This window comes from Melospiza melodia, unplaced genomic scaffold (assembly GCF_035770615.1).
Source record: "Melospiza melodia melodia isolate bMelMel2 unplaced genomic scaffold, bMelMel2.pri scaffold_291, whole genome shotgun sequence".
In the NCBI taxonomy this organism is placed as follows: Eukaryota; Metazoa; Chordata; class Aves; order Passeriformes; family Passerellidae; genus Melospiza; species Melospiza melodia.
The window spans coordinates 1-17,392 of record NW_026948610.1 but is presented as its reverse complement, the minus strand read 5'-3'; the positions used below and the strand labels follow the sequence as shown (position 1 = coordinate 17,392).

The 17,392-nt window shown below is 68.3% G+C and overlaps 4 protein-coding genes across 11 annotated transcripts; 2 read left to right on the top strand and 2 right to left on the bottom strand.

The window, feature by feature from the left end:
• Positions 1 to 108: 108 nt before the first annotated feature.
• Positions 109 to 3,543, bottom strand: INTS5 (integrator complex subunit 5). Its single transcript, XM_063182671.1, has 2 exons — positions 3,483 to 3,543; positions 109 to 2,852 (listed from the first exon to the last, which is right to left on the bottom strand). Exons 1-2 carry the CDS (start codon positions 3,533 to 3,535, stop codon positions 116 to 118), a joined length of 2,790 nt encoding a protein of 929 aa, XP_063038741.1. The 5' UTR covers positions 3,536 to 3,543; the 3' UTR covers positions 109 to 115.
• Positions 3,544 to 3,927: 384 nt separating this feature from the next.
• On the top strand, positions 3,928 to 10,538 carry FIBP (FGF1 intracellular binding protein). 8 transcript variants are annotated; one of them, XM_063182676.1, is made up of 11 exons: positions 3,928 to 4,028; positions 4,276 to 4,362; positions 4,730 to 4,928; positions 5,487 to 5,613; positions 5,831 to 5,931; positions 6,307 to 6,440; positions 6,902 to 7,010; positions 8,257 to 8,320; positions 8,589 to 8,675; positions 8,786 to 8,883; positions 9,247 to 10,533. In XM_063182676.1, exons 2-11 carry the CDS (start codon positions 4,278 to 4,280, stop codon positions 9,314 to 9,316), a joined length of 1,074 nt encoding a protein of 357 aa, XP_063038746.1. In that variant the 5' UTR covers positions 3,928 to 4,028; positions 4,276 to 4,277; the 3' UTR covers positions 9,317 to 10,533. The 8 variants fall into 8 exon arrangements, with proteins under 8 accessions (XP_063038746.1, XP_063038743.1, XP_063038745.1 ...); XM_063182673.1 differs by having other exon boundaries at positions 4,712 to 4,928; XM_063182675.1 differs by having other exon boundaries at positions 4,682 to 4,928; positions 5,487 to 5,568.
• A 253-nt stretch (positions 10,539 to 10,791) lies between these two features.
• Positions 10,792 to 15,397, top strand: LOC134433995 (EGF-containing fibulin-like extracellular matrix protein 2). Its single transcript, XM_063182683.1, has 12 exons — positions 10,792 to 10,811; positions 11,046 to 11,154; positions 11,377 to 11,425; positions 11,780 to 11,899; positions 12,160 to 12,384; positions 12,542 to 12,889; positions 13,191 to 13,293; positions 13,383 to 13,393; positions 13,967 to 14,099; positions 14,234 to 14,420; positions 14,669 to 15,320; positions 15,381 to 15,397. Exons 2-12 carry the CDS (start codon positions 11,050 to 11,052, stop codon positions 15,395 to 15,397), a joined length of 1,950 nt encoding a protein of 649 aa, XP_063038753.1. The 5' UTR covers positions 10,792 to 10,811; positions 11,046 to 11,049.
• On the bottom strand, positions 15,298 to 17,388 carry LOC134433986 (zinc finger protein-like 1; the record flags this gene model as incomplete). The annotated part of the gene is given in 6 exon segments (XM_063182666.1): positions 15,298 to 15,744; positions 16,147 to 16,235; positions 16,237 to 16,259; positions 16,882 to 16,974; positions 17,212 to 17,275; positions 17,371 to 17,388. Coding segments are annotated over 6 exon segments (456 nt in total), but the record flags the coding sequence as incomplete, so codon positions are not given.
• Positions 17,389 to 17,392: the final 4 nt, after the last annotated feature.

Here is a 17,392-nt window from a genome sequence, read left to right as displayed (position 1 = left end):
CCCCTCAGGACCCCCACACTCCACACCGTTCTCTTTTTTTTCCCTTTTATTACAAATCTGTATCTCCGCCTCCCCTGACCCCCAACCCCGCAGCCCCGCACCCCCCGTTTCCCCCTCAGGGGTAGAACCTTGCGGCCAGCAGCCCCAGGCGGTGGATGTTCCTGTGCAGCACGGCGTGCAGCACCGCCAGGTGTTTGCTGAGGTCGCCGTCCCTGCCGAAGTCCCTGCGGAACACGCCCAGCTCGGGTTGGAAGGTGAATTTCTGGGGCAGGGGGCTGTTCTCGCGGAGGTAGCCCCACACGCTGAGCAGCAGCAGGTGCACCTCGAAGGGCGCCAGCTCGGGGAACAGCTCGTGCATGTTGCCCAGCACGGGCGGCAGCAGGGAGCCCTCGGCCAGCAGCGCCACGAGGGCGCAGGACGCGCGCAGGTGCCAGGGCGAGGCGCCCGTGCTGGGGTCCCTGCAGGCGTCCCAGTGCGCCACCAGCCCGGCCAGGAGCCCGCGGAGCAGCACGGAGCAGTAGCACAGCGCGGGGTGCCCGCCGGCCACGAGCCGCAGCAGCGGGAACAGCAGCGGGTGCTGCCGGAAGCGCCGCAGGATGCGCAGGTCCCGCTCCACCGTGGCCCGGGCCAGCTCCTCGGGCGGCCAGGCCAGCTCGGCGCCCGCGGCCTCGGGGCACACGGCCTCCACCAGCGCCGCCGCCACCGCCTTGGCGGCCTCGGCGGGGCCGGAGCCGCGGCAGCAGCGCAGCAGGAGGCTCAGGAAGGTCTGCGTGTTGCGGTTCAGCTCCTCGGGGCTGCGCCGGCCCAGCCCGGCGTGCGGTTTGAGCCCGCGGCCGATGACGCCGGCGTGGAACACGGACCAGACGCCGCCCGCCGTGGTGAGGCCGGCGGTGAAGCGCTGGTTGGTGTCCAGCAGCGACACCGGCGGCGGCGCCGGGGCGGCCTCGGGGCCCGGCGGGTCCGCGCTGCCCCCGAACAGCTCGGCGTTGTGCCCGCCCAGCGCGCCCTCCACCAGCTGCGCCAGCACGGCCTTGGCGGCCGCGGGGCTGACGGCGCTGAGCCGCGCCAGCAGCCGCACCCCGGGCGCCAGCGCGGCGGCGTCGCCCCGGCGCAGCCCCGCGAAGAAGCCGCGCACGGCGGCGCGCACGGCGGGCAGCAGGTGCGCGGGGGGCAGCGCCCGGGGCAGCGGGCACGCCGCCAGCAGCCGGCACGCCGCCTCCGCCACCTCGGCGCGCGGGTGCAGCAGCAGCTGCGCCAGGTCCGGCAGGTGCCGCGCCAGCGCCGCGCCCAGCGCCGCGTCCCCGGGCTCGCCGTCGTCGCCGCGCGGCTGCAGCAGCAGCGAGAGGTTGCGCAGGAGCTGCGCCAGCTGCGGCTCGGGCAGGCGGCCGGCGTGGATCTGCGCCACGGCCGCGGCCACGGCGGCGGGCAGCGGGTCGGGCAGCACGGCGCGCAGCCCCGCGTGCAGCTGCGGCGCCAGCGCCAGCTCCTCGGGCGTGCGTGCCAGCGCCAGCAGGTAAAACAGCGCCTCGGCGGCACCGTGCGGGGCCGAGTGCACGGCCAGCAGCGCCAGCAGCTGGTGCTGCCACAGGCAGCGGCGCCGCTCCAGCCGCAGCGTGTCCTGGCACAGCTCCCGTACGTGCGGCCGCAGCGCCTCCAGGAAGGGCACCGGGCGCGCCGGGCACTCGGCCAGGCTGGCCGAGCTGCGTGAGTGCACCAGCTTCTGCAGGTGCAGCAGCAGCAGCTGCAGCAGGCGCTCGCAGGCCTCGCGCACGCCCTCGTGCAGCGCCGGGCCCGGCGCCGTGATCACCGAGGCGGGCGCGGCCGTGGCCAGCAGGAAGCGCAGCGTGCGCAGCGCCCCCGCCGAGGTGTGGCACAGCAGGTGCACCACCACGCCCACCACGCCCTCCAGCTCGTCCCGGGGCACCGAGGAGAAGTGCTGGTGCAGCTGGTTGAGCACCGGCGGCTTGAGGGAGTCCACCAGCTCGGGGGACACGGCGGCCAGCAGCGCCGGCGACATGAGCGCCAGCTGCAGCAGGAAGGGCACCGTGGCCTTGTGGTGCTCGCGGGGCGAGCCCAGGCTCTCGTGGAACATCCGCAGCAGCTCCTGCTTGATGCTGCCGGCGTGTCGCGAGGCCAGGTGGCCCAGGATGCCCACCACCGAGGCGATCTTGGGCACGCGCTTGTCGCCCGCCGTGCCCGCGGCCTCGGCGCCGCCGTGCGCGCAGAAATCCTTGAGGCCGCAAGACAGCACGCGGCTGATGATGGTGCCGGGGAAGGAGGAGCCCACGTGCGCCACCACCCAGTCGAAGTGCGGCGAGTGCTGCACCGACGTGTCCAGCAGCGCGTCCACGCACGCGTCGGGGCAGCTGCCCACCATGGCGGCCAGGCACTGGCTGTAGATGTCCAGCAGCGCCCGCGTGGCCGGGCACGCCATCCACAGCTGCAGCAGCTCGTTGAGGCTGGCGGCGGGCGGCACGCCGGGCCGGTTGGCGTACTTGCTGCTCAGCTGCCCCATCAGCTCGCTGGCCCACGCGGCCACGCCGGGCGCCCACGCCCGCGGGTTGGCGGCCACCAGCTCGGCCAGGGCCCGGCGCGCCTCCTGCAGCACCTCGGCGCCGGGCGTGGCCTTGGGGGCGGGCCCGGGGGCGGGGCTCTCGCGCTGCAGCAGGTGCTGGCACACCTGCTCGTCGAAGAGGCCGCGCAGGTGCTGCAGGGCGGCGTGGCGGGCGGGGGGCAGGCAGCGCAGCAGGCGCAGGGCGCAGCGGGCGTGGGCCGGGGGCGACAGCGGCGTGCCCTGCACGGGGTCCAGCCCGCTCAGGAACGCCTTCACCTCCTGGGACAGCTCCTGGGCACTGGGGAGAGAGGGGAAATGGGTTAAAATGGGGAAAAACAGGGTTAAAATGCGGTAAAATGGGGTTAAAATGTGAATAAAATGAGCTAAAATGGGACACGGGGTCCAGCCCGCCGAGGAACGCCGTCACCTCTTGCGACAGCTCCTGGGCACTGGGGATAGGAGAAATGGGTTAAAATGGGGTGAAATTGGGAAAAATGTGAATAAAATGGGGTAAAAATTGGAATAAAATGGCTTTAAATGGGGGTAAAATGGGGTTAAAGAGCGGTAAAATGGGTTAAAAGGGGCTTTAAATTGTTAAAAAGGGGTTAAAGCGAGGTTAAAATAAGTTGTAAAAAGTTTAAAATGGGTTAAAAAGGAGGTGAGGGAGACTCCCAGAGGGGTGAGGGAAGGGGCGTGGGGGGCTCCAACTCGGGGGGACAACGGCGGGATGGGGGAACCGGAGGGGATCCGGGGGTCGGGGCCAGCTCCGGGGGTCGGGTCCGGTTCCGGGGGTCTCTGAGGGGCGGGACCGCTCCCAGCTCCGGGGGTCGCCGCTCCCACCCCCAGGGAGGTCCCGCCGCCCTCCCCTCGCCCCCCGGGCTGTCCCCGCTGCCCGGGCTGTCCCGGTGTTCCCGTTTCCCCCCGGTACCTGAGCGGCGGCCGGGGGGGGCTGGCAGCACCGGGGGGGTCGCACAGCGCCATGATGGCGGCGGCGGCCGGGCCGGGCGGCTGCGCATGCGTTGAAAGAGTCCAGCACCGGAAATACCCCCCGCCCCTGCGGCCCAGCGCGATGGTTCCGCCCCTCTCGCGGCGTCACCGTGAAAAGGGTCCCCCTGGGGGGGACAGGGGACTGGGATTTGAGACACTGGTGCCAGACTGGGGACACTGAGAGGGACTGGTTTTATTGGTTTTTGGTGGTTTTTACTGTTTTTCCTGGAGCTGTTTTTTTCTTGGACCAGTTTTTACTGTTTTTTACTGGGTTTTTTGCTGATTTTTTCTGGTTTTTACTGATTTTTACTGTTTTTACTGGTTTTCACTGGTTTTTACTGGGAGGACCCGGGGGGCGGGGTTCGCGCGCCGCGCGGAGGTGGGCGTGGCTCGCGCGCCGCGGCTCGGCCCCCGTCCGTGACGTCGTATATTCGAGCCTGTGACGTCATCGCTGTGCGCCGCGGGAAGAGCGCGCGGGACGGCGCCGGTCGGTGGGGGAGGGGTCCCGGGGGTGGGGGAGGGGCTGCCCCGGGTGGGGGAGGGGTCCGGGGGGCGGGGCCCAGCTCGGGGGAGGGGCGGGCCCGGTATGGGTGGGGGTGGGCGGCAGTGATCCCAGTGCGGCCCAGTCTGGGCTCGGGGGCTCCCAGGGTGGGGTCAGCGTGTCCCTGACAGCAGCTCTGGGGACATCTGGGGACATTTTGGGGCCATTCGCTGACGTTTGTGCCGTCCCCCAGCCATGAGCAGTGACCTGGACGTGTTCGTGGGGAACACGACGCTGATCGATGAGGAGGTGTACCGGCTGTGGCTGGACGGACACTCAGGTATGGCAGGGACACACCTGGGATGCACCTGGGACACACCTGGGGTATGGGGACAGCCGGGACACACAGGCACAGAGGAGGTGTGCTGGCTGTGGTTGAAGGGACACTCAGGTAGGGACTCACCTGGGGACTGGTGAACACACCTGGGACATGGGGACACACCTGGAGACACTGGGGACAACTGTGACACACCTGAGCACACCTGGGGGACATTTACTGTCCCCAATATCTCCAGTGTCCCTTGGTGTCCCTAGTGGCCGAGGCGGCGGCTCCGTGGCGGTGTCCCATGTCATTCTGTCTGTGTGTCTGTGTGTCCCAGTGGCCGAGGCCGTGTCCCTGGTGTCCCCAGTGTCCCCATTGTCCCCAGTGGCCGAGGCGGTGGCCCGTCGCCTGCGGGGCGGGGTCCTCGAGCGCGAGGGGACGTCGGTGGCCGTGCTGCAGAGCGACACCCGCGACCACTACAGAACGTTCCAGATGCTGGAGCGGCTCCTGCACGCCCCCCCCCGGCTGCTGCAGCAGCTGCTGTTCCAGATCCCCCCCGAGAGACAGGCCCTGCTCGTGCAGAGGTGCTGGGATATACTGGGATGGACTGGGATATACTGGGACGGACTGGGATATACTGGGAACACTGGGAACACTGGGGACACTGTTCCAGATCCCCCCCGAGAGACAGGCCCTGCTCGTGCAGAGGTGCTGGGATATACTGGGATGGACTGGGATATACTGGGATGGACTGGGATATACTGGGAACGCTGGGAACACTGGGGACACTGTTCCAGATCCCCCCCGAGAGACAGGCCCTGCTCGTGCAGAGGTGCTGGGATATACTGGGATGGACTGGGATGGACTGGGATATACTGGGAACACTGGGGACACTGTTCCAGATCCCCCCCGAGAGACAGGCCCTGCTCGTGCAGAGGTACAAACTGGGATGGACTGGGATGGACTGGGAGGGACTGGGAGCACTGGGACCACTGGGAGCTGGTTTTCCCCTAATTTCTCCCCCATTTTTGGGGTTTTTTTCCCTGCTTTAATGTTTTTCCATAACTTGTCCCCATTTTGGGGGTTTTCTGTCCCCATTTTCGGCATTTTCTCACAGTTTTGGGGTTTTTTGGCTCGCTCAGGTACTACGCTTTCGACGAGGCGCTGGCCCGGGAGCTGCTGGGCAAGAAACTCTCCAAGGGCACCAAGAAGGAGCTGGACGAGGTCAGCGCCCGCACCGGGGTGGGGATCCGCAGCTGCCGCCGCCAGGTGCGCCCCGAGAACGGGGAAAAACACCCCAAAAATGGGGGGAAAACCCAAAAAACTGGGGAAAACCCCCAAAATGGGGAGCCCTGAAACGGGGGAAGGAAAAAACCCCAAAAAACTCGGGGAAAATACCCCAAAAACTGGGAAAACCCCAAAGATGGGGGTCCGGGGGGGCCCTGGGGGTGTTTTTGGGGTGCTGACCCCCCCCCCGTCCCCCCAGTTTGACAACTTCAAGAGGGTTTTCAAGGCGGTGGAGGAGCTGCGGGGGCCCCTGGCTGAGAACATCCAGCAGCTCTTCCTGCTGCCCCCGGCCCTGGCACGGTGAGCGGGGGCACACTGGGGGGTCTGGGGGGGTCCTGGGGGGGTCTCTGGGCTTGGGGGAGCCTTCAGGGCTCCGCAAATGCTCCCGTGGTTGGGGGGGTTCACCCCATTGTTCCCCTCAGGAACTACACCGCCATTGTGTTCTTTGGGCTTTGGGGGGTATTTGGGGTTTGTGGGGGGTGTTTAGGGGGGTATTTAGGGTTTTGGGGGTTTGTGGGGGGTGTTTAGGGGATGTTTTGGGGTGCCCTAACCCCCCATTTTCCCCACCAGGGACTACGCCGCCATTGTGTTCTTCGGGATTTGGGGGATATTTGGGGTTTGTGGGAGGGGCTTTGGGGTTTTTTGGGGTCCCCTGACCCCCCATTTTCCCCCCAGGGACTATGCCGCCATCGTGTTCTTCGCCAACAGCCGCTTCGAGACGGGCAAGAGGCGCCTGCAGTTCCTGAGCTTCGGGGACTTCGCAGCCTGCGCGCAGAGCATGATGGCCCACTGGAGCCAGGGGGCCCTGGGTACCCAAAAACACCCCAAATCCCCCCAAAAAACACCCCAAAATCCCCAGAGCATGATGGCCCACTGGAGCCAGTGGGCTCTGGGTACCCAAAAACACCCATGACCCCATTGTCCCTGTGACCCCATGACCCCGGTGACCCCGCTGACCCTGTCCCTGTGAGCCCGTGACCCCAGTGGCCATGATGTCCCCACTGTGTCCGCGCTGTCCCTGTGACCCCAGTGACCATGGTGACCGTGGTGACCCCTGACTCCCCTGTGACCCCGTGACCCCAGTGACCATGGTGACCATGGTGACCCCCTGACTCCCCTGTGACCCCAGTGACCATGATGTCCCCGCTGTGTCCCCAGTGTCCCTGTGACCCCAGTGACCATGGTGACCCCTGACTCCCCTGTGACCCCGCTGTCCCTGTGACCCCAGTGACCATGGTGTCCCCGCTGTGTCCCCGCTGTGTCCCCGCAGCCCCTGAAGCAGCTGATCCCGATGGGGACCTGCCCAAGTCGTTCCTGCAGGACCTGAAGGAGCTGAAGGTGCTGGTGAGCGACAAGGACCTGCTGGACCAGCACAAGAGGTGGCACTGGGGACGGGGACAGGGACAGGGATGGGACAGGGATGGGGACAGGGACAGGGACAGGGATGGGGACAGGGATGGGACAGGGACGGGGACAGGGATGGGGACAGGGATGGGACAGGGACGGGGACAGGGATGGGGACGGGGACGGGGATGGGGACGGGGATGGGGACAGGGATGGGGACAGGGATGGGGACAGGGATGGGACAGGGATGGGACAGGGACAGGGATGGGGACAGGGACAGGGATGGGGACGGGGACAGGGATGGGGACAGGGATGGGGATGGGACAGGGATGGGGATGGGACGGGGACGGGGACGGGGATGGGGACAGGGATGGGGATGGGACAGGGACGGGGACAGGGATGGGACGGGGACGGGGATGGGACAGGGATGGGACAGGGACGGGGACAGGGACGGGGACAGGATGGGGACGGGGATGGGACAGGGATGGGGACAGGGATGGGACAGGGATGGGGATGGGGACAGGGATGGGACAGGGATGGGGACAGGGACAGGGATGGGGACAGGATGGGGACGGGGATGGGGATGGGGACAGGGATGGGACAGGGATGGGGACGGGATGGGACAGGATGGGGACGGGGATGGGACGGGGATGGGGATGGGGACAGGGATGGGACAGGGATGGGGACAGGGATGGGGACAGGGACAGGGACGGGGACAGGGATGGGATGGGGACAGGGATGGGACAGGGATGGGGACGGGGATGGGGACAGGGATGGGACAGGGATGGGGACGGGGATGGGGACGGGGATGGGATGGGGATGGGGACAGGGACAGGGACAGGGATGGGGATGGGGATGGGGACAGGGACAGGGATGGGGACAGGGATGGGGACGGGGACGGGGATGGGACAGGGATGGGGATGGGACAGGGATGGGACAGGGACGGGGACGGGGATGGCGACAGGGATGGGGACAGGGACAGGGATGGCGACAGGGATGGGACAGGGATGGGGACAGGGATGGGGACGGGGATGGGACAGGGACAGGGACAGGGATGGGACAGGGACGGGGACGGGGACAGGGATGGGAGGGGACAGGACAGGGACACCCTGGGATGGGGACAGGGACACCCCTGGAATGGAGGTCCCCATTTTGGAGGGTCCCTGGGGGGGTGGATCCTGGCTCTGGGGGGGTCCTTGGGGGGGGTCCCGGTTTTGGGGGGTTCCCGGGGGGGGTCCCGGTTTTGGGGGTCCCCAGCCCCCCAACCTGCCCCTTCCCCAGCCTGGTGTGCTCGGCCCTGCGGGGGAAGATCTCGGTCTACAACGAGCTCGAGGCCAATTTCAAGGTGAATCCCCCCAAAACCGGGGTGTACTCGGTGGGGGGAGGGGTTTCCAAAACTCCCGGGGGCTGCTGGGAGGGGGAGGGGCTCCCCCAAAATCCTGGGACCCCCCAAAATCCCGGGGGAGCCCCCGTGCACGTTTGTGGGGGAGGTTGGGTGGGAGGGGAGGGAATTCAGGGGGTTCCCAACGCCCCCGCTGTGTTCCCCCCGGCTCTGGGGATCCCCAGTGCCCCCCTGGATTTGGGGGTCCCTGAGAGCCCCCGTGCCCCCCCAGGCTCTGTCACGGGCGCTGGTGAACGTGGGGGGGAAGCTGACGCACGCCCGCGACGTGCGGGACTTCTTCGTGGACCTGGTGGAGAAGGTGAGGGGCGCCCCAAAAACCGCACCCCAAAATGGCACCCAGAACCCCCCCGGGGACCCCCCTGGAGTGGGACCCCCCCGGATCCAGGTGGGGTTTTGGGGTCCCCCCAGGTGATCGAGCCGTGCCGCTCCGACAAGTGGAGCCCGGGGGACCTGAGGCTCTTCCTGACGCACTACACGGCAGCACCCCGAAACCTGCCGGGCTTCAGGTGAGCCCCAAAACCCAGAAACCCCCTAAAACACCCCATAAACCCCCCTAAAACACCTCAAATCACCCCGAAACCTGCCGGGCTTCAGGTGAGCCCCAAAACCCAGAAACCCCTAGAACACCCCAAATTCCCCCGCTGAGCCACCCCAAATCACCCTGAAACCTGCCGGGCTTCTGGTGGGACCCCAAACCCAGGAAGTCCCCAAATCTCCGCCCAGGAGCCTTTAGGGGAGCCCCAAAGCCACCCAGAACGGGGCTGGGGGTGGTTTGGAGCTCCGGGGGGGTTCCCCAAAAGCGAGGGATCCCCCAGATCCCATTTGTGCCCCCCAAAACTCCCAAAATTTAATTTCTGCCCGTTCTGCAGGCACCAAGCGCTGTGGGAGCGCTACATGGCCGCCATCAGCGCCTGCCTGCTGCGCATGTACCACGACTGACCCCAAACTGCACCCCAAAACTGCACCCCAGAAATGGACACTGCCCTGGAACTGTGCCCCAAAAACGGCACCACAAAAACGGGGCACGGCCCCCAAACCGCACCCCAAAAAGGGCACCAAAAAGGGACACTGCACTGGAACTGTACCCCAAAACCGCACCCCAAAACCAGCGCCCCAAACACGGCCATCAGCCCCTGCCTGCTGCGCTTGTACCGCGCCTGACCCCAAAAACGGCACCCCAAAAATGGGGACAGCCTCAAGGACTGCACCCCAAACTGCACCCCTGAAATGGACACGGCCCCAAAAACGGCGCCCCTGGGGAATGAAAGGATCCAGAACCTGCAGTGACCCCGAAATGGGGGTACCCCAAAAGCTGGAGGTACCTCAAAGCTTGGGCAGCCTTCAAATACGGGACCCCAAAAAGGACAGGAAACGCGAAAACCCAAAGAGCCGAGGATGGAGCATCAGCACCCCAAAATTTGGGTGTTTGGGGAACCCGCAGGAAGGGACCCCGAGCACCAGGACACCCCAAAACCCGGACACCCCAAACCTGGGACACCCCAAACGTGGGACACCCCAAAACCCAGACACCCCAAACCTGGGACACCCCAAACCCGGACACCCCAAACCTGGGACACCCCAAACCTGGGACACCCCAAACCCGGACACCCCAAAACCCAGACACCCCAAACCTGGGACACCCAAAACCCAGACACCCCAAAACCCAGACACCCCAAACCTGGGACACCCCAAACCCGGACACCCCAAACCTGGGACACCCCAAACCTGGGACACCCCAAACCCGGACACCCCAAACCTGGGACACCCCAAACCTGGGACACTCCAAAACCCGGACACCCCAAAACCCAGACACCCCAAACCTGGGACACCCCAAATCCCAGACACCCCAAACCTGGGACACTCCAAAACCCAGACACCCCAAAACCCAGACACCCCAAACCTGGGATGCCCCAAATCCCGGACGCCCCAAACCTGGGACACCCCAAATCCCAGACACCCCAAACCCGGACACCCCAAACCTGGGACACCCCAAATCCCGAGGAGCAGCAGCGGCAGCGCCCCAAAAATTGGACATGGGAACGGGGAGACACCAAAAAAGGGGGGACCCCCAAAACCGGGACCCCCCAAACCAGGGGTGCCCCTCCCGTGTGACCCCAAAAATTGGAGGGGGGGGGCAATAAAGAGCCAGAATCGAGGCTGAGGTGGGGCCGTTTGTGGGGGGGGGGCGGTCCCCAAAATTTTGGGGTTGGGGTGGGAGGGGCAGAGTTGTGGGGAGGGGCAGAGTTTGGGGTGGGCAGAGCGGGGTCCCCAAAACCTGGAAATGGGGAGAGGGAGGGGGGACGCCCCAGATTTTGGGGAGGGGGGAAAAGGGGAGGAGCGTTGGGGTGGGGGAGGGGCTCTCCCGCGCTCCGGGGCCAGTTTTGGGGAGGGGGCGGAGCTGTTGAGCCTGGGGGCGGGGCCAGAGCTGAGCGGGGTGAGTGAGGCCGCGGGGGGTTCTGCGGGGGTCCTGGGAGGGGGGCTCACACCCCACCCCACCCCACCCCCTCCTCTGCGGGGCCCCCTCCCCCGGACACCCCTCCCCCACAGAGACGCCCCTCCCCCCCGGACCCAGAGGGGCCTTTGAGGGGGGGGGGGGATGGATTGGGGGGGGGGGTCCCGGACGCTCCGGGGGGTCGCGGAGTTGGGGTGACCCCGTGCCCCCCCCCAGCGCCATGGGCCCCCCCGCGCTGCTCTTCCTCCTCCTCCTCCTCCTCTCGCTCGGCGCCAGCGTGGCCCCCGCGGCCCCCCCGGACCTGGAGGAGCCCGAGGATTACGCGGTGGGGAAGGGGATATGGGGGGAGGGGGCGCGTGGGGGGGTCCTGGCCCCCTCCCCAAACCTTCCTGCCCCTCCCGCAACACCTGAACCCCCTCCCCAAAAACTCCTCGGCCCCTCCCCCCTCCCCAAACTTCGGGAGCCGCTGTGGGGGAGGGGCTGGGGTGGGGCGGGGGGGTCGGGGGCTGTTTATGGGGGGGGGTGACCCCCTCTCGCCCCCCCCCAGGAGTGCAGTGATGGTTACGAGTGGGACCCCGAGACCGAGCACTGCAAAGGTGGGCGAGGGGATGGGGGGGGGGTTGGGGTCCGCACCCGGCGGGGGGGGCGGGGTCCGCGGGGTTTGGGGGTCCCGGGGTCCGTGGGAGGCGCTCGGGGGTGATTTGGGGGGGTTTGGGGCTCCCTGGGTGTTTTGGGGGGTCCGGGACAGAGTTTGGGGGCTCCCGGGCAGAGTTGTGGGGATGGGCTCCCCTCTGGGGCTGTATTTGGGTCGGGGGTTTTGGGGCCCCTCTCGGGCAGTGTTTTGGGTCGGGGTCTCCCCTCTCAGGCTGTTTTTTGGGGGTTTCCATGGCCCCTCTCGGGCAGTGTTTTGGGTCAGGGTCTCCCCCCCTGACGCCCCCGTCGCCCCCCAGACGTGGACGAGTGCGCGGTGGGGTCCCCGCCGCCGTGCCGGGGCTCCATGAAGTGCCTGAACCATTTCGGGGGGTACCTGTGCCTGCCGCGCTCGGCCGCGCTGCTCAGCCCCGGCCCGGGCCCGGCCCCGCCCCGCCCCCCGCCCCGCCCCCGCCCCGCCCGACCCCGCCCCCCGACGGCCGCTGCCCGCCCGGCTTCGGCCCCGCCCCCGACGGCACCTGCGCAGGTAAAGGGGGCGGGGCCTGCGGAGGAGGGGCGGGGTTGAGTGGGTGCAAATTGGTGGGCGGGGTGGAAAGGGGCGTGGTTATGTGGATGCAAATTGGTGGGTGGGGAGGGGGCGTGGTAATATGGATGCAAATCTGTGCGGGGCTGCGGGAAGGGGCGTGGTTATGGAGTTCCCCATTTCGGGGGGGATTCCCCATTTCGGGGGGGATTCCCATTTCGGGGGTCCCTGTCTCCCCCTCCCCCTCTCCCCCCCTCCAGACGTGGACGAGTGCGCGGGGGCCCCCCCCGTGCCGGCCCAGCCAGGAGTGCATCAACGTCCGGGGGGGCTTCGAGTGCCGCTGCCCGCCCGGGTACCGGCACCGGGACACCGAGTGCGTGGGTCAGTGCGGGGGAAGGGCGGGGTCTGGGGGGGTTTGGGTGGGTTTGGGCTGAAGGGGGCCGTGGGGATCCCTGGTGTGGGTGGCTGTGGCTCCCAGGGGTGTTCACGGGCTGGTTTCGGGTTGGTTTTGGGGTGAATTTGGGTGTTTTTGGCGCAGACGAGGACGAGTGCCAGTTCCGCTGGTGCCAGCACAGCTGCGCCAACTCCCCCGGCGCCTTCTCCTGCCGCTGCCACCCCGGCTTCAGCCTCGGCCCCGACGGCCGCTCCTGCCTCGGTCAGAGCCCCCCCAGCCCCGCCGGGACCCGTCCCCGGCCCTGCCGGGGGTCTGGGGGCGGTGAGGCCCCCCGGACCCCGCCCCAAGCCCCGGGGTGTCCCTGTGCCCCCAGACGTGACGAGTGCTCGATGGGCGCCCGCTGCTCCCAGCGCTGCCTCAACACCTTCGGCTCCTTCCGCTGCCGCTGCCGCGCCGGCTTCGCCCTGGGCCCCGACGGGCACCGCTGCCTCGGTAAGCCACGCCCCCCGCGCCCGGGACACGCCCACTGGCTGAATGGACCCGCCCGCCAGGGTCTGGGTAAATGGGCACGCCCATCGCGGCAGGGACACGCCCACCGGGGTCGGGACACGCCCAGTTGGTCTGGACGCTCTGCCCGCCCCGGGGGTCTCTCTGCCCCCCCCGGGGTCTCACCAGGGTTTTTGTGTGCCCCCCTCGGGGGTCTCACCTCTCTCTTTTCTCCCCCCCCACCCCGGGGGTCTCTCTGCCCCACCCCGGGGGTCTCTCTCTCTTTGTCCCCCCCGGGGTCTCTCAGACGTGGACGAGTGCCGGGGGGGGGTCCGGTGCCAGCACCGCTGCCAGAACCTCCCGGGGGGCTTCAGCTGCGTCTGCCCCCCCGGCTACACCGAGGAGGGGGGCTCTGCAAGGGTAGGGGGGCTCGGGGGGCTGGGGGGGGTTTGGGGGCAGTTTGGGATGCTGGGGGGGGGGCTCTGCCGGGTTAGGGGGGGCTCTGCAAGGGTAGGGGGGCTCAGGGGGCTCGGGGGGGGCTGGGGGGCAGTTTGGGAGGTTTGGGATGCTGGGGGGGGGCTCTGCCGGGTTAGGGGAGGGCTCTGCAAGGGTAGGGGGGCTCAGGGGGGGTTTAGGGGGGGTTTGGGAGGTTTGGGATGCTGGGGGGGGGGGCGCTGCCGGGTTAGGGGGGGCTCTTCAAGGGTAGGGGGGCTCAGGGGGGGTTTGGGGGGGGTTTGGGATGCTGGGGGGGGGGCGCTGCCGGGTTAGGGGGCGCTGGGGAGGGGTTGGGGGAGATTTGGGGGATGATGAGGGTCTCTGGGGCTGTTTGGGGGGGTTTAGGGTGGGTTTTGGAGGTTTGGGGGGCTGGGGTGGGCTTTGGGGGAGCTCAGGGGATTTTAGGGGGGGTTTGGGAGTTTTGGGGGGCTGTGGGGCCGTTGGGGACTGGGGGGCACCAGGGTAGCGGGGGAGCCGTTTGTGGGGGGGTGGGGGGGCTCTGGGCACCTTTGGGGGGCTTTGGATTGGTTTGTGGGGGATGGGGGGCACTGGGGGGGGGGGTCTCAGCCCCGTTCCTCCCCCCCCCAGACCGGGACGAGTGTTCGGAGGGCTCCCACGGCTGCGGGGGGGCCCAGAGCTGCCTCAACACCTTCGGGGGGCACCTGTGCGTGCCCCGGGAGCTCTGCCGGGGGCCCTACGCCCCCCACCCCCGAAACAACGGGTACGAACCCCCCCCAAATCCCCCAAAATCCGGGGGGGGCTCCCCCTCACCCACCCTGGGGGGGCTCCTGGGCAGTTTTGGGGGTCTCAGCTTTGGGGACCCCCCCCCTCAATTCTCCCTTTTGGGCCCCCAAGGGCCTGCGTGTGCGCCGGGGGGGTCCCGGGCTGCGCCCCCCGCCCCCGCTGGCTCCTGCACCGGTTCCTGGCGCTGCCCGAGACCCCCGAGGCGCCCACCGGGATCTTCCAGCTCCGGCACCCCCCGGTCGGGGACCCCCAGAGGCTGCGGCTGCGGGGGGGCCCCCCCGGGACCTTCCGGCTGCGGGTACGGGGGACGGGGGGCGATGGGGGGGGTCAGGGGGGCTCTGGGGGGGTTTGGGGTCAATGGTGTATATGGCTGTATTTGGGGAGGGGGCTCCAGGGTATTTTGGGGGGTCTCTGGGGTCTCTTTGGTGTCTCTGGCTCTATTTGGGGAGGGGTCTCCGGGCTATCTTGGGGGGGGGCGTTCGGTGACAATTTGGGGTTCATTCGGGCGGAATTGATGTCTCAGGGCGTGGCCCTGCCTCCCCGCAGGCGCTGACCAATCACAGCTCGCTGCTGGAGCTCGTGCGCCCCCTGGCGGGCCCGCGGCAGCTGCTGCTGGAGGTGGAGCTTCTGCGCCCGGGGCCACGCCCCCCGCCCCAGGCCCCGCCCCTCGGCGCGGAGGGACCCGAGCCCCCAGCACAGAGGGACCGCCCCCCGGCGCCTGGGACCCGCCCCCTCCCACTGGGCGGGGCCTGGCTTTGCTCCGCCTCCATCTGTCAGTGGGGGCCCACCCATTCTAAGTGGGGGGAGACCGCCAAAAGTCACTGGGAAACCCCAAAAAATCCACTGGGACACCCAAAAATCCCCCAGGACCCCCCAAAATCCACTGGGAACCCCAGAAATCCCCCAGGACCCCCAAAATCCCCCCAGGATCTCCCAAAAATCCACTGGGACCCCCAGAAATCCACTGGGACCCCCAAAACTCCACTGGGGACCCCAAAAAATTCCACTGGGACTCCCCCAAAATCCCCAGGACCCCCAAACCCTCCCTGGGACCCCCAAAAAATCCACTGGGACCCCCCAAAACCCCCCAGGACCCCCCAACTGTGCCCTGGCACCCCCGAAGAACCCCCAGGAACCCCCAAAACAACGACTGGGACCCCCAGTATGGGGGCAAAGAACAAATGTTCTGATCAGTTTGGTGCGCTGGGAGCTGGGAGGGACTGGGACAAACTGGGATGAACTGGAGGGGCACTGGGAGGGACTGCGGGGAACTGAGGAGGGACTGGAGGAACCAGGACAAACTGGGAGGGACTGGGAGGGGAATTGGGAGGGACTGGGATGAACTGGGGGGAACTGGTGGACCACACGGATGCTTCTGCCTCCCCCTCCACAAAGGGGCGCCCTTTATTTGCCCCGCCCACCCGCGGAAGCCCCGCCCCCAGCGGGGGCGTGGTCAGTGCCCCACCCGCACGTGGGGGTTGTTGAGCGGCTCGAGGGCGGGGTCGGCGTCGGCCACGCCCCTGGCCAGGCTAGCCAATAGGATCAGGAGCAGCGCGAAGGCCGCGGCCCCGCCCAGGCACAGGGCCAGCAGGGGGCGCTGCGAGAGCGCGCGGGGGCGGCACCTGCGGGGGGGGCACAGGGTGGGGGGGGGCACAGAGGGACCCCCGAGAGATCCCCAGGGACCCCCAGAGGGACCCCCAAATGGAACCCCAATTGGTGCCCAATGGGAACCCCAGAGGGACCCCATGACCCCCCCCCCCCCAAGGGACCCCAAATGGAACCCCCAATTGTGCCCAGAGGGACTCCCCAAAAGGGACCCCAGGGGTGCCCAAAGGGACCCCATGACATCCCCAGAGGACCCTGAGTGACCCCCCCAAAGTGCCCCCCAGAAGGATTCCATGACCTCCCCTAAAGTGACCGCAATTGACCCCCACAAAGGGACCCCCAGCCCCGCCAGGGGAGCCCCAAACCCCAGCCGGGAAGCCCCCAGACCCACCCCAGCCCCAGGGCAGCCCCAGACCCACCTGAACCCCGGGGCCAGCCACGCCCGGGGTTTCCTCCGGTATTTTTTCTCCTCCTCGTGGTCGGGGGGGCTCCAGGGCTCGCGACCCCCCCAGGGGCTTGCGGGGGGCGGAGCCTGGGTGGAGGGGGCGGAGCGACCCTAAAGCCCCGCCCCCACAATGCCCAGCGTGGGGGGGTCCCAGCCCCAGCAGACCCTTCAGTCCTTGCAGCCCCCAGACTCACCCAGCTCCCCCCGAAGCCCCCAGACCCACCCAGCCCCTCCTGAAGCTCCCAGACCCACCCAGCTCCCCCGAAGCCCCCAGACCCACCCAGCCCCTCCTGAAGCCCCCAGACTCACCCAGCTCCCCCCGAAGCCCCCAGACCCACCCAGCCCCTCCTGAAGCTCCCCAGACCCACCCAGCTCCCCCCGAAGCCCCCAGACCCACCCAGCCCCTCCTGAAGCCCCCAGACTCGCCCAGCTCCCCCCAAAGCCCCCAGACCCACCAGCCCCTCCTGAAGCCCCAGACTCACCCAGCTCCCCCCGAAGCCCCCAGACCCACCAGCCCCTCCTGAAGCCCCCAGACTCACCCAGCTCCCCCAAAGCCCCAGACCCACCCAGCCCCTCCTGAAGCCCCCAGACTCGCCCAGCTCCCCCCAAAGCCCCCAGACCCACCAGCCCCTCCTGAAGCCCCAGACTTACCCAGCTCCCCCCGAAGCCCCCCGACCCACCCAGCCCCTCCTGAAGCCCCCAGACTCACCCGCGTGCAGCGTCGGGGTCTCCCCTCCCCCCATGTGCACCACGGCGTGGGGGCTGGGGGAGCTCGGGGGGGGCTCCGGGGGGGTCACGGGGGCTGTGGGGGCAGAATTGGGGTTGGGGGCTGCCCGGGGGAGTCTCTGGGGTGGTGCTGAGGGTCCTGGAGTGGTTTTGGGGGGTCCCTGGGGTGTTTTGGGGTCCCAGGGTGGTTTTTGGGGGTCGCTGGGGTGTTTTGGGGGCTTGGGGGCTGTCCCAGGGGGTGGTTTTGGGGTCCCAGGGGGTGTTTTGGGGGTCCAGGGGCTGTTGTTGGGGTGGTTTTGGGGTCTCCCCTCACCGTCCCAGCCCCTGTCTGGCTCCGGGCACGTCTCAGGCTCCGGCGGCGCCTCCGAGTCCTCAATCTGGGGGGAGATTGGGGGTGTCAAGGGGGTCTGGGGTCACTCAGGGGTCTCTGTGTGGGTCTGGGGGCTCACTGGGGTCTCTCTGGGTCACTCACCAATGGCAGTCCCAGCCCGGGA